Here is a 24,010-nt window from a genome sequence, read left to right on the forward strand (position 1 = left end):
CTGGGGGCCTCTTGCTCTGTCAGCACCACCGACGGGCCCCCTCGGAGCGGATTCTAGAGTCCCCGCGCCTGCCGCCCCTCCCCAGGGCAGGCTGGGCGTGGCCTTAGCGCGGCCTCGGGCCCCGCGGCGAGAGTTGCCCTGCCAGGGGGCGGGGCCCCGGTCAGACCGCGGGCGGGGCGTCACGTGGGCGCGGGGCGGGGCGCGGGGCGCGGGCCGGAGTCCGGGCGCCGGGGCGGAATGGCGGCGGAGCAGGACCCCGAGGCGCTCGCGGCGGCCCGGCCGCTGCTCACCGACCTCTACCAGGCCACCATGGCGCTGGGCTACTGGCACGCGGGGCGGGCGCGGGAGCAGGCGGAGTTCGAGCTCTTCTTCCGCGGCGGCCCGTTCGGCGGCGCCTTCGCCCTGGCCGCCGGGCTGCGCGACTGCGTGCGTTTCCTGCGCGCCTTCCGCTTGCAGGACGCAGGTAGCTCCACCCTAGCCCGGCCAGCCCCCACGACCCTGCTGGACACCTGCCACTAGGCGCGTCTTTCCCTCCCCCACCCCCCGCCTGAGAGCCCCGGACCAGAGTCCCCCATGGCCCGACGGCCCCGGCCCCGACGAGTCCCACGGCCTGCGCTAGCTGCAGCCCACGAGGGCCTCTGTCTCCCCCAGACGTGCAGTTTCTGGCCTCGGTGCTGCCGCCCGACACGGACCCCGCGTTCTTCGAGCACCTTCGTGCCCTCGACTGCTCCGATGTGACGGTGCGGGCTCTGCCCGAGGGCTCCCTCGCCTTCCCCGGCGTGAGTTGCAGGGTGAGCGGGGGGCAGAGGGCGTGGGCCCGAGCGCGCCGGGCGGCGCCGAGCTGACCCCCCCCCGCCCCCCCGCGGCAGGTGCCCTTGCTGCAGGTGTGCGGGCCGCTCCTGGTGGTGCAGCTGCTGGAGACGCCCCTCCTCTGCCTCGTCAGCTACGCCAGGTGGGGCCCCGCCCGGGTGGGACCCCGCCGGCCTGGAGGGAGCCCCGGGGGAGGAGCCGGGCCCCGGGACGACGAGCGGGGACTTCCGGGGGGGGGCGGCGAGCCTTTGGGATGGGGAGTGGTTCCAACCAGGAAGCGGAGCGCGGGGCCAGGGCTCTGGAGAGGGGCCTCCCGCGCCCACTGTGGAGGGCCGCGAAGGGGGCCCAGGTCCGCGGTGACTTCGTGACCCTCACCGCAGGTCCCCTGCTCCCTTGTCCCCGACAGCCTCATCGCCACCAACGCTGCGCGGCTTCGCCTGATCGCGGGTCCGAAGAAGCGGCTGTTGGAGATGGGGCTGCGGCGAGCCCAGGGCCCGGATGGGGGTCTTACCGCCTCTACCTATAGCTACTTGGGCGGTAAGAGCCCGAGGAGGGAGGCAAGAGCCCGAGGAGGGAGGCAGGGGCCGGGGAAGGAGGACACCTGCCAGACACCCTCCGGCCCCGTCTGATGCCCGCCTGACGCCCTCCTGACCCCCTGGCTCAGGCTTCGACGGCAGCAGCAATGTGCTCGCAGGACAGCTGCGGGGCGTGCCCCTGGCCGGAACCCTGGCACACTCTTTCATCACTTCCTTTTTGGGCACTGAGGTGCCCCCCGACCCGGTCAGTACCCCTCACGCCCCCACTGCGCTCCAGAGGGCAGACCCCACAGCCAGTCCTTGCCCACCTGAGCCCCCGGCAGGTAGCCCCAGTGCTGGGAAGCTGGTAGTGCTGGCCTCACCCCTGCTCAGACCCTCAGCCGGCGGTCAGCCAGTCCTCAGCCTGCACTGTGGGCTGCCCAGCCTTCACCGACCCCTTTCCGTAGATGTTGGCTCCAGCTGCCAGTCAGGGCCCCAGGGTGGATCTGGCTGCTTGTGCGGAGGCATGGCTGGATCGCGTGTGTGCCCATCTGGGACTGGGGGTGCAGGAGCCCCACCGGGGGGAGCGGGCAGCCTTTGTGGCCTATGCCCTGGCTTTTCCCCGGGCCTTCCAGGGCCTGCTGGACACCTACAGCGTGCAGAGGTGAGGCCCAGGTCCTCCCCTGGGTGGGCTCTGCAGAGCAGCTGTGGCCTCTCACCGACCCTTCTCCTTCCTGCTGGCAGGAGCGGTCTTCCTAACTTTCTGGCAGTAGCCCTGGCCCTGGGGGAGCTGGGCTACCGGGCAGTGGGTGTAAGATTGGACAGTGGTGACTTGCTGCAGCAGGCCCAGGAGATCCGCAGGGTCTTCAGGAGCATTTCGGCCCAGTGAGTCCCCTGGGACGGGTTATGCCTACTGAGAGATCCTGTTGGCGGCAGGAACGTTGGGATGGGGCAGAGGAGAGAGCAGTTTGTCCCTCCCAGAGTGAGGAGATCTGATCTGGTTGCTACCGCAGCAGAGACATTGGGACCTTGGCAGGGAAATCAGGGGTGGGTTCACCCAGGGGCTCATAAGCAAAAGGCCAAGACCCATGTGGCTGAAGGCAGATTGTCAGTGGTGGGGGGCATGCGTACCTGGAGAGGGAGAGTGACCGGATGCCTCAGGGGACATCTGAGGGGCTGCCCATCACAGGTTCCAGATGCCCTGGCTGGAATCGGTCTCCATCGCTGTCAGCAACAACATTGACGAGGAGGAGCTGACCCGGCTGGCCCAGGAGGTGGGGCGGGCAGGGGCAGGCCAGAGGGGGGCCAGGAGGGCCCCGGGCCTGCCGACGTCAGCTAGGTTCAGTGCCACCTTCTCTCTCCTCGTCCAGGGCAGTGAGGTCAACGTCATTGGTATCGGCACCAATGTGGTCACGTGTCCCCGCCAGCCTTCCCTGGGCTGCGTCTATAAGGTCGGGATAGGATCTGGGACCCAGTGGGGTGGGCCGGAGGGATCAGGGGTTGGGGGAGAGGAGTCCAGCAACCCCAGCACACGCGTCTGCAGCTGGTGTCTGTGGGAGGCCAACCCCGAATGAAACTGACCGAGGACCCCGAGAAACAGACGCTGCCTGGGAGCAAGGCTGCCTTCCGGCTCCTGGGCGCTGATGGTGAGGCCCTCCCACGCCTCCCGCTCCTTGGCGGTCCTTCTCCCGTCCCCAGGCCCCCCGCTTTACTCTTGGCGCGCACGCAGGGTCTCCGCTGTTGGATTTGCTGCAGTTGGCTGAGGAAGCAGCGCCGCAGGCTGGCCAGGAGCTCAGGGTCTGGCCTCGAGGGGCCCAGGGAGCCTGTACCGTGAGGCCTGCCCACGTGGAGCCCCTGCTGAGGCTCTGGGTCCAGCAGGGACAGGTAGCCGCTTCCACCTGCTCCCTCAGTCCGCTCCTTCAACCTGAGTTCCCTGGCCCCTGACCCAGCCCCTGCCTTCCCTCTTCCCCCAGCTGTGCGAGCCCCTCCCGTCTCTGGCCGAATCTAGAGCCTTCGCGCAGCTGTCCCTGAGCCGTCTGAGCCCGGAGCACAAGCGGCTGCAGCAGCCTGCACCATACCGGGTGGGTGCACGCCCATGTGGTCAGCTTGCCCGCGTGCCCTCCGTGCCTACGGCCACCCGTCATCCTCCCTTCCTCCTACAGGTGGCGCTGTCTGACAAGCTCCAGGCCCTGGTGGCCAGACTGCGGGCAGGAGAATCCTGAGCACCGCGCTGGGGCTGCCTGAAATCAACATGAGTCACTCACTGTCCTGCACTGCTTGTCATGTGTCCTTTCTTCACCCGGACTGCCGCTCACTTGGCCCCCAGGGCCTCCAAGGGTGGGCTGGACTCAGGGATCAGAGCCTGGGTGCACGCCCCCTGGGGGAGGCCCAGGCTCTGCCCTGGGGAGGGGGGGAGGCTGCCCTTTGCTGGGGTCTGAGGGTGGCCAGGCACCAGGCCAAGGCTGGTAGTCGGAGGCTCGTGCAGCTGGACTGTGGGGCCAGATCTGAGGCTGGACGGGACAAGGCTCTGGGGAAAGGGAGGCTGAGAGTGCCCACCTAGGAGTTGGTGGGGTTCTTGCAGGAGGCCGGGGAGGGGGTGGGGCTGAGGTCCCAGGAGGAGGGTCTTGGGGATCTCCTGTATCCAAGCATGGCCCCAGACCCCACACCAACCAAGGGCAGTGCCCCGGAGGAGTCAGTGGGACGCCTCAAGCCTGCCAAGCCAAGAGAAGCCCAGGTGTCCCTGGCCGCTGCAGCGGGACTCTGCAGGACTCTGCCGCTGGGCGCTGTGCTCCTGGGCTCCACCATCTGTCATGGGCTCAGCCAGGCCTGACCCGGGAGCCTTACGAAGGGACGGAAAGTGGCATTAGAGCCAGTGAAGAAATGAACGGTGCTGGGCTGGTCCTGCCTCTGTGCGCACAAAGCTAGTCAGGTTTCTGCTGGCTGTGGCAACTCGGGCTCCACAGAAACCACTCGGGAGAGCTGTTCTCAGTCATGTGGGGCGGGGGGGCCGGGCCTCTCGGATCCAGGCAGCACGAGGGGGCAAGCGCAGGCAAGGGCGTGGAGGGCTGCTGGCCTCCTGCAGTGCTTCCTGAGACACTTCCGCCTCTTCAAGCATCTGACCAGACTGGCTCTTCTGGATCCCAAGGCTTAGTTAGGCTGGGCAGTGCCCTGTGTCACCAGGTGAGCATGACAAGATTTGGGGCAGAGACCTGGTCAGGCCAGCCCTGGGGAGCATGAGGCTTGGAGAGATAGAGACTCACGAACACCCACATGGCAGAATACAGGCCCCAGGTACCCCCACAGGTCCACCACTTCTCAGCTGTGCCCTTCCTCTGTGCCAGGACCCAGGAACCCTGTATTCCAGTGTTGGGTGCAGGGGGCACCTCAGAACGGGCCAGGACCCAGAAGGCCCACCCCGACGTATGGCAGCAGGGGTACTCCTCTCGCCTCTGCTCCAGCCCAGGCCTGCCTGAGCTCAGAGCTGGTGACACCTTTCTCAACCATCCGCATCCCCAAGATGTCTGGCCGGGTCAGAATGCAGTGGGGACAGCCCAGCTCCTGGCCCCAGGCCCTGCCTGGCCCCAGCTGCTTCTTTAGGGCTGAATCAGGCAGGGCCTTAGCTCAGGGTTGGGCCCTGACTTCTGGACCCTGGACCGTGCTGGGGTCTCCTCCGGGCTGTCCACACCTGCCGGGGGTCTCCCCGCCCAGACGGGTTGGATGTCAGGGTGAAGGGTCCTTCTCCCCCTCTTCTTGCAGATCCACCATCCCAGGGATCTCATCCCTTCCCAGGGCCTGGTGGGCAGAGCAGACCCCACACACCCCAGCTTCAGGCTGGTACTGCCGGCCAGCAGCAAGGGCACGCAGGCCCTTCCTGGGCCCCTGATGTGCCCACCTGCGGGTGCCTCTGGAACGCCCCAGCCCTGACACAGGGAGAGCATGAGCACACACGCATGCGCCACCACGCCTGCCCCTGGTCCTGCCTGCCCTGGGCCAGCTTCTAGGTCAGGCCTGGGCACGACTTCCTGGGAGAACCAGCGGCAGGCGCTACGGGTTGGATCCAGCCGCTTGCGGGGTGCGGTGGCCATGGCTTGGGGGGCGTGGGGCCGGGCCCAGGGGGGCCCTGTGGGGGCTCTAACCCTGACAGCTCTGGCTGAAGGGATCCAGGCTGACCAGGGGCAGACCCCGGGTCGCTCTTCCCTTGGCCCTCAGCCGGAACACGGGCTTGAACCCGAGGTGGAAGCTGAGGGTGCAGCTGCCATCCCCACGGCTGGCAGTGAGGCCTGCTCCCTGCCCGGCAGGCAAGAGCCAGCCCCCGAGGGGCCCTATCAGGTGAGCGGGGAGGGAGGCTGAGGGGACCACACGGAGGAAGTGGGGGGTGCTGGGGAAGAGCGTTGGGAGAGCCAAGGGGACTCTACATCCCATCCACCCTGCCCTAGGACCCCCAGAGTCCCTGGGAGGAGGGGGCCCTTGCCGACCTGGCGGTGTACACGGCTGCCTGCCTGGAAGAGGCCGGCTTTGCGGGGACCCAGGCAACTGCGCTCACGCTGTCCTCGGCTCTGGAGGCCCGGGGGAAGCGTCTGGAGGACCAGGTGAGCCACCACCCTGTCCCTGCCCCCCGAGCTCCTGCTGTTGAGTTCCAGGGCTGGGGGCTGGGAGTGAGCACCTGCCAAGCACACTCGCTTCGGGCTGCACCTGCCCCGTGGGGGTAGAGTGGTGCACCGCAGCCGTCTGCTCCGCCCTGCCAGGTGTACGCCTTGGTGCGGGGACTGCTGACACAGGTGCCCAGCCTGGCCGAAGGGAGGCCCCGGCGGGCGGCCCTCCGGGTGCTGAGCGCGCTGGCCCTGGAGCATGCTCGGGAGGTGGTGTGTGCGCTGCTGCCAAGCTCCCTGCCCCCGGACCGGTAACCTGCCTCCCCCAGGCCAGCCACCACATCCCCGAGGCCCCCACGCAGCTTCCTTCCCCCTTCCTGATGCGCGGTGGAGGCGAGCCCGGGGGTGGGGGGAGATGTGGAGGGGGCAGAGCCTCTGAAATCCCTCCGCTTGACTCCTGTCCTCCGTCCACTCCCCACCCCTCTCGCCTGGGGTCCCTGGCTTGGGGGGCCTGCTTTCTCCCCGCCCAGGTCACACCAGGAGCCCAGCCTGGGGCTCCAAGGGGGGACGAGCGAGCCGGGTGGCTGCTTCTCCCCGACGCCGCTGGCTCTTTGGTCGGTCTGCCCGGGAGAAGTTATGTCGGGTCTCACTCTGTAGAGTGACTGTGTCTAATACCAGGTTTGTGGCCCTGCTGCTGGCCCCCCAGGACCCTCGGGCCCCCCCGCCCAGCAGCTGCAGACAGTCTGCACAGCTGGCGATTGTTTTGTTTTTCTGGGGTTTGCGGGTGGAGTGCCTGGGGGATGCTTTACCCCCTCCTCCCCGTGCTGGAGTCCCCGAGGCCACCTCCCACCCTGACCTGGGACTCCCCACATCGGACCCTGTCTCAGGTGCTCGTACCCCCAGGGCAGCAGCTGAGCTGTGGCGCAGCCTGAGCCGGAATCAGCGCGTGAATGGGCAGGTGCTGGTCCAGCTGCTGTGGGCACTGAAGGATGAAGCCGGGCCCGAGCTGGAGGCCTTGGCGGTAGGTGACGAGCCAGCGCAGCCGGGGGCCACCCCCAGGGCTGAGGGGGTCGGAGAGTCTGGCCCCAGGGGTGCGGGGGCAGCGGGCTCTCGCCGGAGTGTCTGAGGCTTTGTCCTAGTTCTCTGTCCAGGGCGCCCAGAGCCTGAGCTGGGCTGCTTGTTCCGCAGGCCACGCGGGCCCTTGGAGAGATGCTGGCAGTGTCTGGTTGTGTGGGTGCCACGCGGGGCTTCTACCCACACCTCCTGCTCGTGCTGGTCACACAGCTCCACCGGCTGGCGCGGCGCGGGCACTCCCCTGACACCCCGAAGGTGCGGGCCCCATGGCACCGAGGGCCCCCGCACAGCCACGCCAGGTGAGGGCCCACACCGGAGGGCAGCCAGGGCTGGGCCTCTGCCCTTCCAGCCCTCCGCACGCACTTGCTCCCTGCCCCCACCGCAGCTGCGCCGTGGAGGCCTTGAAGGCCTTGCTCACCGGGGATGGTGGCCGTATGGTGGTCACGTGCATGGAGCAGGCCGGAGGCTGGAGGAGGCTGGTGGGAGTCCACACCCACCTAGAAGGCGTCTTGCTGCTGGCCAGGTGCTGGAGGGGGTGCTGGGGAAGAGGCTGGGCAGGAGGGTGGTCGGGTGGAGGCTTCTCGAGGGGCGAGGCGGTAAGAGCAGGGAGCACCCCCATTTCCGCCCCATCCAGTGCCATGGTAGCGCACGCGGACCACCACCTGCGGGGCCTGTTCGGGAGCTTGTTGCCGCGGCTGCGCAGCCCCGACGACACGCAGCGCCTCACGGCGATGGCCTTCTTTACCGGGGTGAGCCTGCTTCCACGTGGGTGGTGAGGGGCGCCGGTGGACCTGGCCCCTAAGCAGCGCCGCCGGCATGGGGACCTCGAGCACGCTGAGCCCGGGGCCTCTCTCTCAGCTGTTGCAGAGTCGGCCCACAGCAAGGCTCTTGCGGGAGGAGGTCATCCTGGAGCGGCTCCGGGCCTGGCAGGGCGACCCCGAGCCCACCGTGCGCTGGCTGGGCCTGCTGGGCCTCGGCCACCTCGCGCTGAACCGCGGGAAGGTGAGGGACCGGGCTGGGGTCGGGGGACCTGGGCGGGGGCCGCGAGGGGCCGCCCACGAGCCGCTGCCCCCGCAGGTGCGGCACGTGAGCAAGCTGCTGCCCGCGCTGCTGGGTGCGCTGGGCGAGGGCGACGGCAGGCTCGTGGACGCCGCGCTGGGCGCGCTGCGGAGGCTCCTGCTGCGGCCTCGGGCGCCGGTGCGGCTGCTGAGCGCAGAGCTGGGGCCGCGCCTCCCGCAGCTGCTGGACGACGTAAGCTCCGCCCCTCCAGGCCGCCGGGCGCCCCCCCACCGCATTCCGCCCCGTTCCTCCCCGCGCACCCCCACCCCCACCAGGCCCCGCGGATCGCGCCCAGACTGCCGCCCCGCCCTAGGCTCTCCCGGTCCTTGGTCTGCCCTGACCGCGCCCTCCCACGCAGGCCAGGGACTCGGTCCGCGCCTCGGCGGCGGGGCTTCTCGGGACGCTGGTGCGGCGGGGCCGGGGCGGGCTCCGGGTGGGCCTCCGCGGCCCCCTGAGGAAGCTGGTGCTCCAGAGCCTCGTCCCTTTGCTGTTGCGCCTGCAAGATCCCAGCCGGGACGCTGCTGAGGTCAGCTGCCCCCCAAGACTGCCCCACTGCGGTCCCCATCGAGCCCTACCCATTCCCACCCTGTGTGTCTCCTAAGATGATAGGTCAGGGATTTCTACAAGGACCTCGGGTGCCAGTGTCAAGGGCTCCCGGTTCCTGGTCTTTCCTGGACCACTTGCCCTGGGCTCTTCCACCCCTCATCCACCCCAGCTACCTCTTGCCGCTTTCTGGACCCTCACCCTGCTCCCTTCCCCTGTCCTAGAGTTCAGAGTGGACCCTGGCCCGCTGTGACCAGGCCCTGCGTTGGGGCCTGCTGGAGGACGTGGTCACTGTGGCCCACTACGACAGCCCTGAGGCCCTGAGCCGCATCTGCTGCTGCCTGGTCAGTAGCGGGGGACAGTGACAGCGATGGGGTGTGGCCAGCTGCCCACTTGGTCCAGTATACAGCAGGGCACCCCTGCCACAACTGAGTCTCCTTGCTTTCCCAGCCAAGGTGGTGGCAGATCTAAGACCTCAGGCCCTGGTGCCTTGCACTGGGGGCTCCCCAGGGGACCCCAGGCCCTGGGCTTGCGTCTGCCACCTCCTCTTCATGTGGGATGGGTCCTCCTGCACGGTCTTAAACCCATCTGCCCCCAGGTTCAGCAGTGCCCAAGTCACATCCCCAGCTTCCTGAGCCAGACCCAGGGCTACCTACGGAGCCCACAGGACCCCTTGCGCTGGGCAGCTGCTGTGCTCCTAGGTGAGGCGGTCCTGGTGTCTGTCCCTCGAGCTCAGAGCTCTGGGAGCTGGACCAGCCCTTCCCCGATGGGGCCTGGGGCCAGCGCTCACAGGCATGTCTTGGTCCAGGTTTCCTCGTCCATCACACCGGCCCCGGCCGCGTCAGCCAGGACCTGTTGGACTCCCTGTTCCAGGGTAAGGACCCAGCTTGCTCACCAGGGTATGGGGTCCTGGAGAGGCTGGGGGCGCTAGGATGGAGTGGATGGGAATGGATTGGGTGGAGGGCCAGGGGCCTGGGGTTCTGAGAGCCCTCCGACCTTGCCTGAGCTGCCCTATCCCTGCAGAGCTGGGGCAGCTGCAGAGTGACCCAGAGCCCGCCGTGGTCGCCGCGGCTCACGTGTCCGCCCAACAGGTGGCGCTGCTGGCCCGCGCACAGGCCCGGCCCCGCGGCCTGCGTCAACTCCGCCCAGGCCTCTGGCACCACACCCGGCCCCTGCCAGTCTATGCCAACAGCCCATTCCAGCCCCGGAGCTTCATAGGCCGCTGGGGCTGCCTGGGACCTGGCTGAGCCTGACCCCGAGCCAGCCCGGAGGGTACCTGGGGTCCCAGTCCTGGCAGGGGCAGGTCTGCAGAAGAGGTCCGCTTGAGGGCCGCCCTGGGCCTGGTACTGGATGCACACAAACCCTCCCTCTCTAGGAACACACCGCCACGACGGCCACGCGACCTAGGACAGCCGCGCCTTCTGTCCGAGCACCATCTTGCCCTCGGCCCCCCCCCCCTCGCCTCTTGCACCTATGCGTCTGTCTGTCCCCACTTGGGCCTGTTGCTCTCCCAGCTCCCTGGAGTGTGCCCCGCGTTCCCAGCCTGGATGGCACCTGGCCTCCCGAGCTGGGGTCCGATGGGGGACACTGTGAAACTGGTCCGACCCTGCGAGCTGGCGCCATGATAGGCTGCCTGCTTCCTGGGTCTTTGCGCACAGCCCGGCTCAGCCTCCCCTGCCTGTCCGGGCTCTCCTCCCCAGCAGCCCATCGTCCCCCATCACGTGTCCCGCTCCTCACTGGCCTGGCCCCATCCCCCACCCCCCCACCCCTGTGCAGCGTGTGTTCTCCAGATTTCCCCTGACTTCCCCGCTGGAGGCCTGGGTGACACCGTGGTTTCAGGTGAGGGGCCGCCATCCGCATCCACTAGACGAGCCCTCGGCCGGCTCTCCGGCGCCCTGCCCGGGCTTGAACGAGGATAGCATGACTGCACCTGCTGGGAAGAAGTCTCTCTGGGCCCTGGTGGGCTTCTCCACCCAGAATGCCTACCTTGAAATGTTCTCTTGCCTTTCAAGGCCCACCCCCCAAAGCCATCTCCTCAGAGAGGCCTTGGCTCACACAGTCTCTTGGAGGATTGGGACCAGTCCCCCCAGTCTGGGGACCCCTTGGGGTCCTGCCTGCCCCCTGTGGAAAGTGTTTAAAATAAACACAGATGGATTAAAAGGGTCTGGCATGTGTCTGGGGACTGGGTCTGGGCCAAGGATGGAGTCCTGATGACCTTGGCCTGGTACAATATCCAGCTCAGGCTGGGATTATAGATAAGGCAGAGTGTAGCCAGGAATAAGGGTCAGCCCGCCGGGCGGGGTTAGAGTCAGGATGGTTCAGGGTCCAGGTTTATGGCCAGGGTCAGGCAGGGCTTTGCCTGAGACAAAGAGAAAGCTCAGGAGCTCAGGCAGGAAGGAGGTTAGGTCTCTCTAGGCCCAAGCAGGGTCAGGCCAAGGGCATGGATCTGTGTGGAACCAGGAGCATGGTTTGGTGTATTAGTTTAGACCCTCCAAAGCAGATGTCAAAACAAGATTAAGCTACAAGAAGAGGCCCTCAGACTCCCGGGAAGGATGGGAGGGGGAAGGAAAGGATTGTTTGGGGTGTCCTGGGAGGCTGTGCTGGCCTGGGGGCTCTCAAGCCAGTCACCCATCCAGGAGGACTGCAGCTCCCAGGATGGGGGTGCTGGGCAGGGCTGGGTCTCCCTCCTCAGTTTCCCTCCAGGCAGCTGGTGTGAGCGGGGAGCATCCTCAGAGTCCCTGATGTGATCTGGGCCCGAAGCTGGGCCGAGCAGGGGCCTCATGCTCCCCTCAGTGATGGCCCCTGAGGGCAGAAGCAAGCCCGGCCTCCCCACAGCTGCAGCCAGGGAGCCAGAACCTGGGGTGAGTGTTCGCTGCCCACTGCCGTCACCCAGCAGAGCACGGCTGGGCAGTGATGCCCTCTCGGAAGGAGGGCCCAGGCTCAGACGAAGGCTCGGGCATGCAGCAGCCGGCCCCTTGTCGCCCCACCTCCGTACTGCCCACACCCCACCCGGCCAGCAGGAGTGCAGGCTGTCTCTCGCACAATGCATCTGCCAGCTCGTGGTCGTGTGTCCACCCCCACCTTGCTACGCCCCCGCCCCCACAGTACCTGCGAGCCCCGCTGGACTGCCTGCCCACCAGGTGTGAGGTTCATCAGAGTTCCTGTGGCCCGAAGGCCCGGAGTGTGGCTGCGCTCTGGGAGAGTGAGTCTTCTCAGGGACTTCCCTGCTGGGCTGCCCCGTCCCATGGCCATGCCTCGGCCCTGTGTGTGGGTGAGTGTGTCCAGCCTGGGGGGTCTGCCGGCACAGGGCCCGCCAACCTGCTGCTAGGGTTGGACCACACTTGCTGCCCTGGTCTCAGTGCTCTCAGGGCACTGGTGGCCTTGGAACCTGAGGACCAATGGTCCGACGCTGCAACTGGGGCTTGGTGGGACCACCCAGGACCCGCCTTCTCCCCTGCCTTGAGGGTGATCTCAGGGCCCAGGGGCTCCTGTTTCTCGAACACTTCCTAAGACTGGGGCTATTGCAGTACTGCTCGTTCACCTTGGTTTGCCTTTCAAGTGCCCCCTGATGGGGGTTCCCAAAAGAGAAGCATGGGCCCTGGAGAAGTCAGACAGGCCTGAGGGGCATCGAGCTTCTTCCTGCAGTGTGTAGCCTGGATCGGGGACATTTGGGGTGCAGCCTGCCTTTGTTCTGATGTTAATTTCGCTCTTGGGCTGGGATGCTAGATATTCTCCGGGGCTAATGTCCTAGGTCCCGCCGAACCTACTGTCCGTCCTCTTCGGTGAGGCCTGAAGCCGCCTGTCAGTGACGGAACCACCCCTTCCTCCACCTTCCAGCACGCAGAGGAAGGCTGACTGCAGTTCCCACCAAGGAAAGGCAGATTTCCCGGCTGTGCACCTTCCTGGAGACGCGGCCACGTCAGTCACCAGCTGTGCTTACGCTCGGGGCCGCCTCTGCCACGGGCGGCTGAGGCCCGCTGAACGCCCAGGGGTCTGCAGCTCGGGGGCCAGGAGCTCCGCGTCCAGGGACGGACTCTCAGCTTTGAGGAGAGGTGTTCGGACGACACCTGACTGTTGAGACGAGGTCTCTGGCGTGGGTCACTGCCTGTCCGGGAGCCTCGGCGCAGCCCCAGGAGAACAGGCCTGTGCTCGTCAGCCTCACCTGCTCTGGTCCCCTCTGCAGCCCCAGTTCTCGAGTTCCCCGAGACAGCTGCACACTGTCCCTGTTCTTTCACAGGCCAGCCCGCGGGGGAGGGGCCGGGGCCACACGGCTGGTCTCTCGAGTGGCCAGGTCCCACCACAGGGCGGCCCCCCTTAGCCCCATGGCACCACAGCAGCGGGACCACGGAGGGGACACCTGTGCTCAGCCCCCTCCCGTGCTCCCTCCCCGGATCTGGGGCCCCCTCGGAAACTCGGTGAGCCATCTTTGCTTTGTACATCACATTTATTGGCTTTCCCCACCTCCCAGGATGAACTGGCTGCAGGCCGGGGTGGGCTCTCGGCCTCCCAGGGTTGGCAGCGGGTGGGCTCCCCACCCCGCAGAGCTGCCCAGGCGAGCAGGCTCCGCCCTAACAGCAGTCCTGGCTCAGGCCTAACAGCAGAGCCAGGCAGGCGTAGAGTGCACACGTGCGGCCCTGGGCCTGGGGCTCCCAGCACACCTGGGGAACGTCCACCTGCACGCCCAGGCCGCATTCCTCCAGCAGGACCCAGGCAGGTGCCTCTGGGTCCCAGCTGCTCCCCAGGAGCTCTTGTGGCAGGGACACATGCCTGCGCTCCTGCCAGGGGGTGCTCTGCTCCAAAACGCTCCCCACCTGCTAGAACGGGGAGGGAGGGTGCCAGTGAGCTACCCTTCCCCCGCCTCCCCCCAGCATCCAGCACCTGCCCACATCACTCCATCCTAGGAGCACCTGGGGCCCCACACACAGGCCCAGCCCCTGCCCCTGCAAGCTGCAACCCGCGCTCTCTTACCAGTTTGAGCTGCCCAGACAGGCCTTCTGTCTCCAGCATCTCCACGAGCAGCTCATGCTGGCTCTCACTCAGCACTGGGGGGAGACTTCAGCTAAGAGAGGGTTCCAGAAGGACCCGCTGGACAAGCCCATATCCCTGCCCCTCCCTGCCCCAGCCCAGGAGCCTCTCACCAGCTAGCGCTTCCACCAGGTAGAGGATGGGGCTGGCCAGGTGCACTTCCAGCTCTCCGGAGCTCTGCACCAGGCACTTGAGGAGGGCGTCCACTGGACCATCCAGGGGGGCCACCGACCCACAGCACAGGCCCTGTTCCAGCTGGGGACACGTGGAGGGGCCGGTGAGTCCGGGGGGCCGGGCGCAGGCCCCTCCCGTCCGGCCCAGTCCCCTGGGCTGCTCACCGCGTCCTCCAGGGTTTGCAGGGCTGGCTCTTCCCGAAGCACCTGCACCAGGCCTGCCAGCAGCCGCTCGCACAGTTCCTTGGACAAGACCTGCAGGACCTGGGCCTGGGCCCTCACCTCTGCCTGCAGGCCCCGGAAGTCTCCCGTGACTGCCGACCAGTCCTCCGCAAACCCGTCTGCGGGGAGAGGGCCGGGACTGACCCTGGAGAGCCCTGGTTGGGAAGGGCGGACTCCCAGGGGGCAGAAAGGGGCGCCCACCCAGGTTCCCAGGGTTGTCAAGAAGGTACTGACCCGACTGTATTTTGAAGCATCCGGAGAGCAGTGACTGGCTGCCTGCGCCTCTTGTAAGCTGGTGGCCTGGGCGGGGCAGGTGAGTCAGGGCGGGGAGCAGGCCCCCGGGCCTCCCAGTGCATCGCCACCAGCCCAACACTGGCAGCCCGGGCAGGGGTGAGGCTGGGCCAGGCCAGTGCTGGTGTTGCCTCATAGCCCCCCCCCCCCCCGGCCTGCGCGTGTGTGCGTGTGCGTTTACTCTCGCCGCCGGTCCCCAGGAGCCTCCTGGCTGAGCCGGGCTGTGCAGAAGGCCCCAGTCCGGGTGGCAGGGGCACAGGCCTCACCTTCCTTGGGCAGCCCGAAGGTCCTCTGCTTCTTGTGCTTCTTGTCCGGGAAGAGGAAGATATCTGGCAGCCAGGTGGGAGAAGAGATGGGGGGCAGGTCGGCCAGTGACCCCAGCCTCTCCCTCACCCCCGGCCTACCGGGCACTGTTGGCTCCGTGTGCCCCACCCCCCACATGCCACCTCAGCCACCCAGGAAGCTGTGCAGCCGAGTCTGCCTCTGCCATGGGGCTTGGGCCCCAAGAGACACCCTAATTCCAGCTCACCCCAGTCTGAGTCAATAAGCAGCTGGGCCACCTGGAAGGCAAGGATGCTGCCTGAGGGGATGGTGACTGTCTTCTTCCGGCTCCGGTGGCCCTGGCCTTGGCCCTGAGGGATGGACGTGGGCTCAGGACTGGGCTCTGGGTCGTGAGGTTGGGTAGGCTGGAGGGGGCACCCCCGCCTGCCTTCCCGCCCCCTGCCTGATCCATGGCCCATGCCGCGCACCTGCAAAGATATGGGTCCAAGCAGTGCAAACTGGCCAGAGCCCTCCTGCTTACGGGCCTGGGTGACCTTCACCTCCTTCTGCGTCTGCAGCACTTCCGTCACCACGAAGACGTCGTTCCCACAATTCCGCAGCTGCTGGAGGACCTTGTGCTCGGGCTGCCGTAGGCGCCTGTGGCGGGGGGCGGCCTGGAAGCTGTGGGGGTGTGTCCTGCCCTCCCCAGCCCAGGGCCACGCTGCCGGGGGCTGACGCGGCCCAGGCACAGGAGTCCCATTGTTCCCTCCCTGGTGGCTCCCAGCAGTGTTCGTGGGGCGGGGAGGGACAAGATCCAGGGATGCTAAGCGGACACCTGCAGACCCCTGGAGATACCCACCCCTCGGCCGGCTGCTTGTCTAGCTGCTTCTCCCTCCATTCCCTGCCCCTCCCTGGATTCAAATTTCAAATCTCTACCCTGAACTAATGATCCTCCTCAGGCTGTCCCTGTGTCTGCTCTGCTCCACCCCAGCCCTCAGGATGCAGTCCCCCATTACCTCTGCAGCCTCCTTCCCTCTGCCGGGCTCAGCATGCCCCTGGGGACTGCCCCCCCCCCCCCGGCCACTGTGCTGACCCTTGGCCTGGCACGGACACCCTGTGACTCCTGACACTCCGGGGTTGTGACCCAGCGGCTGCTTGGGGTTGGCAGGGCCCCACCCCCCGGGGGGCTCACCGCTCTTGCTTCATGGCGTCCCAGATGTTGGGGTCCACTTGCAGTGTACGCACGTTCATCGAGATGCTGAAGTTATCAAACATCGCCGCCCCGCCTGCAAACCTCCCCTGTCCTGGGGCTTCCAGCTCCCCGCTGCCTTGCAGCTCCCCGTCCATGGAGTCGTAGATGTGGATGGGCGCGCTTTGTTTCACAGCTAGAGCCAGACCAGAGCTGAGGCCCCGTCCTCCTGCCCGCCACCCGTCCCACCTGGGCAGAGGGACCTTTAAAAAGGCCCTGTCCTTTGAAACCAGAAAGCCCAGAAGCCCAGAGCAGACAGCAGGCTGGCCAGTTGCCTCCCCTCCCAGCAGGCGGGGTACCTGGTTCTGGGGCATCAGGCTCCAGAATGTCCCTGATGGACAGGTTGATGCTCTTGTAGCGGGGTTTCCAGAACCATGATCTCGAGAGCTTCCTTCCCAACAAGTAGTAGGGCTGGAAGCTGGTGGAGCTCCGCAGGCTGTCCACGGGGATGAGCTCGCCGCTGTGGTCCAGCTCCCGGACCACACTCTTGATCACGCTCTCAAAGGCAGATGCCATTGCTCCTGAGGAGGACAGACGGGTCAGCCATGCTGCCCTCAGGGCTAAAAGAGAGGGGGATGGGGCAACAGTTGCTACTTGGATACCTCCAATGACAGGGAGCTCTTTTCTCCACAGGCTGGTCCTGGGACGCTCTGACGGTCAGAAAACTCCTGCTCCTGATCATTAGCACAGAAAGAAACCAAGTGTCTACCCTGTCATGCATTGCAGCGTCTCCGTGGGGCTGGGACGGCATTCGCGCCATCTCTACCATGGCCAGAGTGCCTACAGGAAGCCCGAGAAAGCGCTGGGACTCTCAGAGCTGGGGGGGGCAGCCCTCAGCCACCCCCAGAAACCTTTGTCACTTTGTCAGCCCAACAAGGCTTAGAGCCACTCCTGAAAAGCAGCCCCCGGGGGAGGGCAGGGCAAGGCAGGGGCCTCAGGGGGACCCCAGCCAATGCTTTAGCTGCTGCAGCAGCCGTCTCCCTGGCTGAGGTGTTCAGAGGGCAGAAGAAGCAGGAACCACCAAGCTTCTGGGGACTTGGCAAGGGGCCCCCAGCAAGGTCCAGCCACAGCGTCCCCAGCTTCCAGGTATGTCCTCTAGGGCTTTTTCTGTGCCCAGAGTTCCATGAGCTACCAGTCCAAGGCTGAGGCTTCAGGGACCAGAGGCCAAAGCAGGCCTGACCCAGGACACAGGAGGCCTGGGCCCCGGGCCACAGGAGGCGGGCTTTCCCAGCCATTCTGGTCAGTAGGAAACCTCTGAGCCTCCGTGCTGGTCTGAATTCAGAGTGGGCCAAGGGGTGCCTGGAAGGCCCCCCCTGGAGTCAAGCCCAAACCCAGATGGGCTTCCCAGAGGCCTCAGGCTTCCCTAAGTTGGTCTGGGATTGCGGGAAATCCTGGGAGGGTGCTGGGACCAGGTGATCCCCCAAAAGGGCCGGCATCACCCCCACTGAGCATGAGCTCCACCCCCCCCACCCCGGCAGCAGGGAATGGCATCGGGCGCGAGGTGCAGCTCACCGTGACTGTCACCCCAGGTTCCGGGCCCACGACGGCAATCAGGTCCACCCTGCAGACCCGAGTTGTACTGCTCTGCTGGGGAGCTCTGAGCAAGTGCACAGGGCGGGCGCCCAGACCCAAAAGTGAAACTTCGGTCTAGTGACGCCCGGCTGGCCGGCACTCCCAGAAACGCCCCAGCCAGTGCACCCCGCGGGGCCCCTCTGCCCGCCCAGAGTGGGGCCCACCAGCGGTCCCAGCGCCCACAGCCTCCACCTCCAGCTGGTGGTACTTCCCGTGGTTTCCTGCTTTCAACTCAAGCCCATCAGACATTCCTCCAAAGAAAATGTGCAGGTCAGCAAGCACCGCGAAGACGTTCACATCACGAACCAGCTGAGAGCCGCAAGCCCAACCCCCCTGAGAAGCCCCCCCACGCCCCACACCCCCTCTGCTGTCCCAGATCCCACCATGCAGGGGGGAGGACAGGGGAGGGGGGGAGAGACTGGAGCCCCCGCGCTGCTGGGGGCGGGGCCCCCGCAGGTTCCACACAGAACCACCCTCAGCCTCACCCCTCCTCTCCTAGCTGGGCTCAAAAGAAATGAAAACAAAAGTTCACACCAAAACCTGCCCGTGAAGGCTCACACAGCATTATTTGAAAAAACCAAAATGTAGAAACAACCCAAATGTCCATCAGCTGAGTAAAGGGCACGTGACATCCGTCCTCGGGAAGACCTAGGAGAGAAGGGCCGTCAGCCCTCGGAAGGCAGGAAGGACTGACGCGCTGCGACCCGAATGGGCACGGGTGGGCCTCCAAAGCAGCAGATCCACAGACAGTAGACGAGCGGCGGCCGGGGCGGTGGGGGGGCGGGGGTCACAGCTAATACGTACATGGTTTCTTTTGAGGGGACGAAATCCTCTACAATCAATTGTGGTGCTGGTTTCTGACTCTGGATACGCTAAGGCCCGTGGAGTTTTGCACCTCAAGTGGGTGGATCGCGTGGTATGTGCGTTACGTCAATAAAGCTGTCACTGAGAAAATCTGGGGTCGGGCTTCCACACGCAGGCGGCCACCAGCCCCTCAGCGCCCCTGTTGTCCGGCTTGTGAGACTCGCACCCCGCGGGCTCCTTCTGCCACCGCGTCCTGCTCGCGCTGACCCGGGACGCCCCCGGGCCCTCACCAGAGCCCCTCCGGCGGGCCTCGCACACCCTGAGGCTCCCGCACGCTCGGCCACTCAGTCCGCACACAAGCCCGCAAGCCGTCCCTGGGGGTCATGAGGCCGCTGGGGTGGCTCCTGTCCCCAGGCCCCGAGCCCGGGGCGCAGGCCTGAGGAGCTCGGCTGGGAGTGTGCGTGTGTGTGCGTGTGTGCACGCGCAGGTGTGTGTTCGCGTGTACACGTGTTCGTACGTGTCTTGCGTGTGCGGATACGTGTGTCCGTACACGTTGGTTGCGTCATGTGCCATCATGTGTCGGGGGCCGCAAGGCCTAGTACGGCCTCGGCTGTCGGTGCCGGGGGGCTGTCCTACCTGGGCTCCTCTCTCCTGCAGGCAGCCTGCTGCTTTCCCTGCTCCTGCACGCGGCCACCCCGGGCACTGGGTCTGAGGCAGGGGTGCCAGGCAGGAGCCATCCGTGGGCGGGAGGGGCGGCGCGCTGGCCACGTTGGCCACGGCAGCCACGGACGGTGGCACACAGTGCCCACCTGCCTTGAGGCCGTTACCTGGGGCTGCTACGCCTCAGGCTGGGTGGGGTGGGGCCAGGGCACGGCTGCTGTTCCCATTTTCAGTTCTTCAGCAATAACCAAAACAAGAGGGACTCCTGACTCCTGCCAGAGGACAGAGGTCAGCCTGACGGGGCAGGAGAGAGCCTGCTGGGGAGAAAAGGTGGAAAGAAGGTGGGAGGGGCTGGCCCTGCACCCCATCCCCTCCCTGGCTCCCATTCAAGAGGCCAAGGGTGGGCGCCAGGAACTCTGGGGCGCCATTCTGTCCTCCTCGAGCCCTAGGTTACGCTGAGGTAGGTAAGGCCGCCCGGCCAAGGCCTGGGGGTCCACAGCTAGAGAGCACACACGTCTCTGAGGGCAAGCTGTGACCCCGGACGGAGCCAGGGAAGGCACTTCCGTCTGTGCGCCTGGAGGGGTCAGCAAGGCCGGCCGCCCCAAGGTGGAGGAAGCTCTGGGCAACCAGGGACTCGGCCTCCACCCACCGGGTGTGCGGGGCTGGTGCAGGGCGTGGCAGTGGCAATCCAGCGCAGACCCTGCCCTGGGGGTGACCAGCCCCTGGCAAAGGGCTTTCAGATCCCAGAGATAACCCAGAGAGCTCTGGCGGGAGCGGCCCCATCGCGGAGGGGATGGGCGAGCGGCCTGAGGCAGCTGAATTCCAGGCTCAGGGTGGCGCACACCAGGGCAGGCGCCGGGGGCAGCAGGTTCCGCGGGTCCGCGATGGGGGCCCGTGCAGCGCCCCCCACCCCCACCCGCCCGTGAGTGGGAGCCACCCAGGCCCGCTCCACCCAGCGCCGACCCTTCCAGGGACATTCCCCGGCTTCCCGCGGTGCCGGGAAGTCGGCGCCCACGCCCTCCGCAGGCTCCCCCCGGGGGCTGGGCTCCCCTTCCTCCCGCCCGGTGCCTACGTCTCTGTCCCGCCCTCGGGGCCACTGGGAGCCCTTGCTGGCGGCTGCTGCAGGGCCAGACGGTGCTAAGCGCAGACAGAAGCCCCAGAAGTCCCATCTTTTGGGGACTGAGTCCCCCGTGGGGCATCCCTCCCGCCAGCGCCACGGCCACCCGTCAATAGCCCGGACGCTGGGGCGCATCTGCCCAGCATTGCTCAGTCAACGGTGGGCAGATCTCCGGGGGGATGGGGGGGACGGGTCAGCCCCAGAGCAGGGCAGTGTCAGTTCAGGGGTGCCCCAGGAGTCAGGAGGGGCATGGGCGGCAGGAAGGCAGCGGGGCCGCTGCTTCCTTTCAGAGTCCCCTGCCCTGGGACCTGCTGTGATCTCTCTGGTCCCCTGAGCTGTCTGCCTGCTGGGGCGGGGGCCACAGAAGCCCGTCCCACCCCAACGGGGCCTCTGCCCGAGGACGCGCACCCCTTGCTCTTGCTTCTGGTTTTCCGAGCCTCACTCTGCCCCAGCTGGGAGAAGCGCTCACTGCTGGAGTCCAGGCCTCGCTGGGGCAGGAGGGGAGTAGTTATCCACTGGACACTAGTGCTGAGGTTCGCTCAGTACTGGGCCTGCGGAGGGTGGTCTTCGTGAGATTCATCCATCCTGGTCCCTGAGAGCCTTGTGGAAATGCTGCGATTCTGGGAACAGGAGACTGAAACACTTTTCTCCCAGAAGGATCTGGCCCAGAGGGTCTGAGAGTCGTGCTTTCTGGCGAGGGTTAGGTGTGGGGTGGATGCTGGGGTGAAGCAGGGGTCCATAGGGCCCCTGAGAGCATTTGTCTTCCGCAGTAACGTCCTGCTCCCTTCTCTCTGGGATGAAAGGTGGGGGGCATCCATGGGGTAGTGGTCCCAGCCTGCCCACCACCTGTTCCCACCTGAGGACTCCCACCTGCTTGCATATCTAGAGGGAAGGAGTTGGCAGGAGGGTCCCCAAGGGCTGGGTGGGGGGAAGCAGATAACGAGGACAGACTGGACATTTTGTGCGTATTCCCTGACAAAAGTGCGCTTGGCTACACCGCATTCCCTTTGGGGAGGTGCTGCGCCCCGGGGTAGCTTTATGCTGTGGGGCCGGGCGGAAGCGGCTGTGGTGGGACGAGCTCAGGAAGGAAGCAGCCTGCCTGGGCTGCAGGGCAGAGAAAACACGCAAAGGGAAAGGGGAAGCTGGGTGTGGGAGAAGGTGGGGGCCGCCAGGGCTCGGGGAGAAGACAGCCCTGCGAGGAGAGAGAAGTTCTTCACAACGGACGCGGGCACCTGGGCAGCCCTCTGGGAAGGAGCACCTCGGGGTGGGGGAGAAAGGCTGCCGGCAGTGTGGGTGGTCAGCAAGAAGACAGCACGGCGGGGGAGACGGCCACCCAGCGGCCGGCCCAGGATGTGCAGGACGGGGGAGGCCCAGACAAGGACCTGTCCCTCAGATGGAAGTGACCCCGGAGACGGTTGTGGCACCTGAGTGTGCTGATGTCGACACCAGAGCGGGGCCTGGCATGCTGTCAAGAGCTATGAACAGGCTAAGTATTTTTGTCTGGTGTTCATACAGAATGTGTCATTTGAGGGGAATTCCTAAAAATGCAATTACTCAGAAAGTACTCAGGGTCTTGGCCCACGTTGCAAATCGCCCTTCAGAAAGGCTATGCCGATGTCCAGAGTAAGCAGTGAGTTTCTGCCCCCCTGACCCCCTGAGCCAACACTGAAGGCAGATTGGTTTCGTTTTTGCCAGTCTGATGGGCGTCAACGAGTTCTGAATGTAACTGTTAAGATAGGTTTTAGTAGGTTAACTGTGACAGCACTTACATCCTACTTACAGTTTCTCAGCCCTAGGAGACGCATCTCCACACCGTGCATCCTCTTGGCAAGTGGCCGGGCTCTCCTCTCCGCCACCCCTGGACCGGACAGCTTGTCCAGACACCCCTGGTCCAGACGCAGAAGAGAACAGGCTCAGTGCTAGACTCACGAATCTCGGTTTGTGCTGTGTAAGAAATTACCCCAAACCTTAGTGGTGTCAACAACATCTGCTCATTCACTCATAGATGCGTGAGTTGCTCTAAATTATGCCATTAGGCTGGACACAGCTGAAATGGATCATCTCTGCTCCACAGGGTATCGCCTGGGTTCACGGCTTTGGAGTTAGCTGGCAACTAATCCTCTCACGTGTCTGGCTGATGGCTGACCATCAAAAGGGTCAGTGGTATAACTGGACACGTGCTGTCCCTCCTCTATCCAGCCAGCCCCGACTCGTTCACAAGGTGATGGTTGTAGGGTTCTCAAGAGAAGGAACACAAGTCAAGCCCAAAGGAGTGCTTTTCAAGATCCCTCGTGGGAAATTTCATCTCACTCACTGAGAATGCCCCTCCCCTGCCCTCAGAGTTTTGCCAAAACCTAAGGATCTTACACCAGTCCTGATACATAAGTCACCCTGAGCCTGTCCACAAGGCCTCCCTCCTAGGGTGCCTCTGGCTGCTTGTGGGGGAGGAAGAGGGAAGGGGACAGATGGACACTCTAGTTAGGGTTCAGCCAGGACAGTGGCAGTGGGAGAGGAGGAGGGGAGGACAGAGGATGGCCAGGCCTGGGTGGTACTTGCAAAGGGACCAGAAAGGGCACAGGAAGTAAAGATGGTTCCAGATCGGTTGTGCCTCCCCTCAAAGACATCTGGGTTGGGAGGGATGCCCAGCTGGGGTTCCGCCCCGTGCCAGCCGGCCAGGGCAGGCTGCTCTTCTCAGCCTGGCATGCCACCACTGCAGAAGAGTCCTTCAGACTGTCCATCGCTGTCTGCGAAGTGGGGCAGCACTCAGCCCTGGAGGAGCTGAGGCACTAACCTGGAGGCGGGTCGTGGGCGGTCACCTCCAGCAGACAGCGCCTGTGAACCACTTGCATCATTGTTGGCATATGTTTTGCTTCTACATGTGGCATAAGCCACAATTTTTTTATTTTTATTTTTATTTTTATTTTTTTAAAGATTTTATTTATTTATTTAATTGACAGAGAGAGAGAGACAGCATGAGAGGGAACACAAGCACGGGGAGTGGGAGAGGAAGAAGCAGGCTTCCGGCTGAGCAGAGAGCCCGATGTGGGGCTCGATCCCAGGACCCTGGGATCATGACCTGAGCCGAAGGCAGTCGCTTAACCAACTGAGCCACCCAGGCGCCCCCACAATTATTTTTTATGGAAAACTTCATGAATTCGTGTGTCATCCTGGTGCAGGGGCCATGCCAGTCTCTGCCACAGTGAGCGCTGATGGTATGTTATCATTGTCACTATTCACACTTTTATTATTTTTGCTGTAACTCTTTATTTTAGAGGATGTAAGAAAGGAGAGTTAACATTTACTAGCAAACTTGCACTTCCTGCCCTCTGCATGTATGTGTCTCCGCGCCACATCATCTCCCTTCCGCCTGAAGAATTTCCCGTAACACTGGCTATTGTGCAGGTCTGTGGCAAACACGTTCTGTCCGTTTCATTTTATTGTGGTAAAAAAAATCACAACATAGAAGTTGTCCTATGACTATTTTCAAGTGTCCAATTCAGTGGCATTAAGTACATTCCCAATACTGCACGGCCATCATCCTGTCTGTCCACAACTTCCTCGGGGCTCCAAACAGGAACCCTGACTAAGCACTTGGTCTCCATTCCCCCTCCCACAGCCCTTGGTCACCTCTGGCCTGCTTGCGGGCTGTCAGTTGGCCTACTCTGGACAGTTCTCATAAATGGAATCCTGCGCTAGTTGCCCTTCTGTGACTGGCGTCCTGAGCATCACGCGGCTGAGGCTGGCCCATGGGGCAGCAGAGCCTCCCTCCGCAAGGCTAACTCGGCGCGCTGCGGGGGAGCCCGCACGGATGGCGGGCGACTGCGAACCGGGCTTCCCGAACAGGGCCGTGCAAGCGGGGCGTGCGTCCCTGCCCTCACTCTCACTTCTCTAGGGCGCCCGCCCGGGGCAGGGAATCGCTGGGTCATGTGCTACTATTCCTAATTTTTTGAGGAACCTCCAGACTGCCTTCCCCGCAGCTGCACCATTTCACACCCCCCAGCAGTGCACAAGTCTGTGTGCACCTGTTTGTTCCCGACCCAGGGGCT

General features: G+C 65.1%; 3 protein-coding genes and 1 long non-coding RNA gene across 16 annotated transcripts; 3 read left to right on the plus strand and 1 right to left on the minus strand.

Annotated features, from left to right (window-relative positions):
- Positions 1-194: 194 nt before the first annotated feature.
- Positions 195-3,598, plus strand: NAPRT (nicotinate phosphoribosyltransferase). 5 transcript variants are annotated; one of them, XM_036105713.2, is made up of 13 exons: positions 195-463; positions 652-779; positions 870-952; positions 1,217-1,347; positions 1,475-1,590; positions 1,793-1,989; positions 2,070-2,210; positions 2,515-2,599; positions 2,696-2,776; positions 2,869-2,971; positions 3,055-3,209; positions 3,299-3,406; positions 3,488-3,598. In XM_036105713.2, the coding sequence occupies exons 1-13, from the start codon at positions 238-240 to the stop codon at positions 3,545-3,547; spliced, it is 1,614 nt and encodes a 537-aa protein (XP_035961606.2). In that variant the 5' UTR covers positions 195-237; the 3' UTR covers positions 3,548-3,598. The 5 variants fall into 5 exon arrangements, 4 of the variants coding, with proteins under 4 accessions (XP_035961606.2, XP_077928034.1, XP_077928033.1 ...); XM_078071908.1 differs by having other exon boundaries at positions 652-740; XR_004921414.2 differs by lacking the exon at positions 3,055-3,209.
- Positions 3,599-3,732: 134 nt separating this feature from the next.
- On the plus strand, positions 3,733-10,750 carry MROH6 (maestro heat like repeat family member 6). 6 transcript variants are annotated; one of them, XM_078071904.1, is made up of 14 exons: positions 3,733-4,616; positions 5,535-5,654; positions 5,762-5,914; positions 6,071-6,225; positions 6,818-6,935; positions 7,103-7,287; positions 7,374-7,511; positions 7,623-7,737; positions 7,847-7,990; positions 8,066-8,239; positions 8,406-8,573; positions 8,815-8,934; positions 9,399-9,464; positions 9,966-10,750. In XM_078071904.1, the coding sequence occupies exons 1-14, from the start codon at positions 4,596-4,598 to the stop codon at positions 10,389-10,391; spliced, it is 2,103 nt and encodes a 700-aa protein (XP_077928030.1). In that variant the 5' UTR covers positions 3,733-4,595; the 3' UTR covers positions 10,392-10,750. The 6 variants fall into 6 exon arrangements, with proteins under 6 accessions (XP_077928030.1, XP_077928028.1, XP_035961598.1 ...); XM_078071902.1 differs by having other exon boundaries at positions 3,733-4,505; positions 5,082-5,654; XM_036105705.2 differs by adding an exon at positions 9,189-9,291 and having other exon boundaries at positions 3,733-5,654; positions 9,614-10,037.
- Positions 10,751-13,015: 2,265 nt separating this feature from the next.
- GSDMD (gasdermin D) lies at positions 13,016-17,701 on the minus strand. 3 transcript variants are annotated; one of them, XM_078071909.1, is made up of 12 exons: positions 17,324-17,701; positions 16,414-16,485; positions 16,111-16,332; positions 15,755-15,947; positions 15,051-15,219; positions 14,831-14,933; positions 14,568-14,630; positions 14,245-14,310; positions 13,954-14,129; positions 13,729-13,870; positions 13,559-13,632; positions 13,016-13,401 (listed from the first exon to the last, which is right to left on the minus strand). In XM_078071909.1, the coding sequence occupies exons 3-12, from the start codon at positions 16,325-16,327 to the stop codon at positions 13,159-13,161; spliced, it is 1,446 nt and encodes a 481-aa protein (XP_077928035.1). In that variant the 5' UTR covers positions 16,328-16,332; positions 16,414-16,485; positions 17,324-17,701; the 3' UTR covers positions 13,016-13,158. The 3 variants fall into 3 exon arrangements, with proteins under 3 accessions (XP_077928035.1, XP_035961613.2, XP_035961612.2); XM_036105720.2 differs by having other exon boundaries at positions 13,016-13,404; XM_036105719.2 differs by lacking the exon at positions 16,414-16,485 and having other exon boundaries at positions 13,016-13,404.
- A 2,979-nt stretch (positions 17,702-20,680) lies between these two features.
- On the plus strand, positions 20,681-23,429 carry LOC144381807 (uncharacterized). Of its 2 annotated transcripts, none has more exons than XR_013447630.1 (2): positions 20,681-22,185; positions 22,922-23,429. It is a non-coding gene; the product is annotated as an uncharacterized LOC144381807 (long non-coding RNA). The 2 variants fall into 2 exon arrangements; XR_013447631.1 differs by having other exon boundaries at positions 20,681-22,120.
- The last annotated feature ends 581 nt before the right edge of the window (positions 23,430-24,010 follow it).

The sequence above is a fragment of the Halichoerus grypus genome, chromosome 5, assembly GCF_964656455.1.
Source record: "Halichoerus grypus chromosome 5, mHalGry1.hap1.1, whole genome shotgun sequence".
Classification (NCBI taxonomy): domain Eukaryota; kingdom Metazoa; phylum Chordata; class Mammalia; order Carnivora; family Phocidae; genus Halichoerus; species Halichoerus grypus.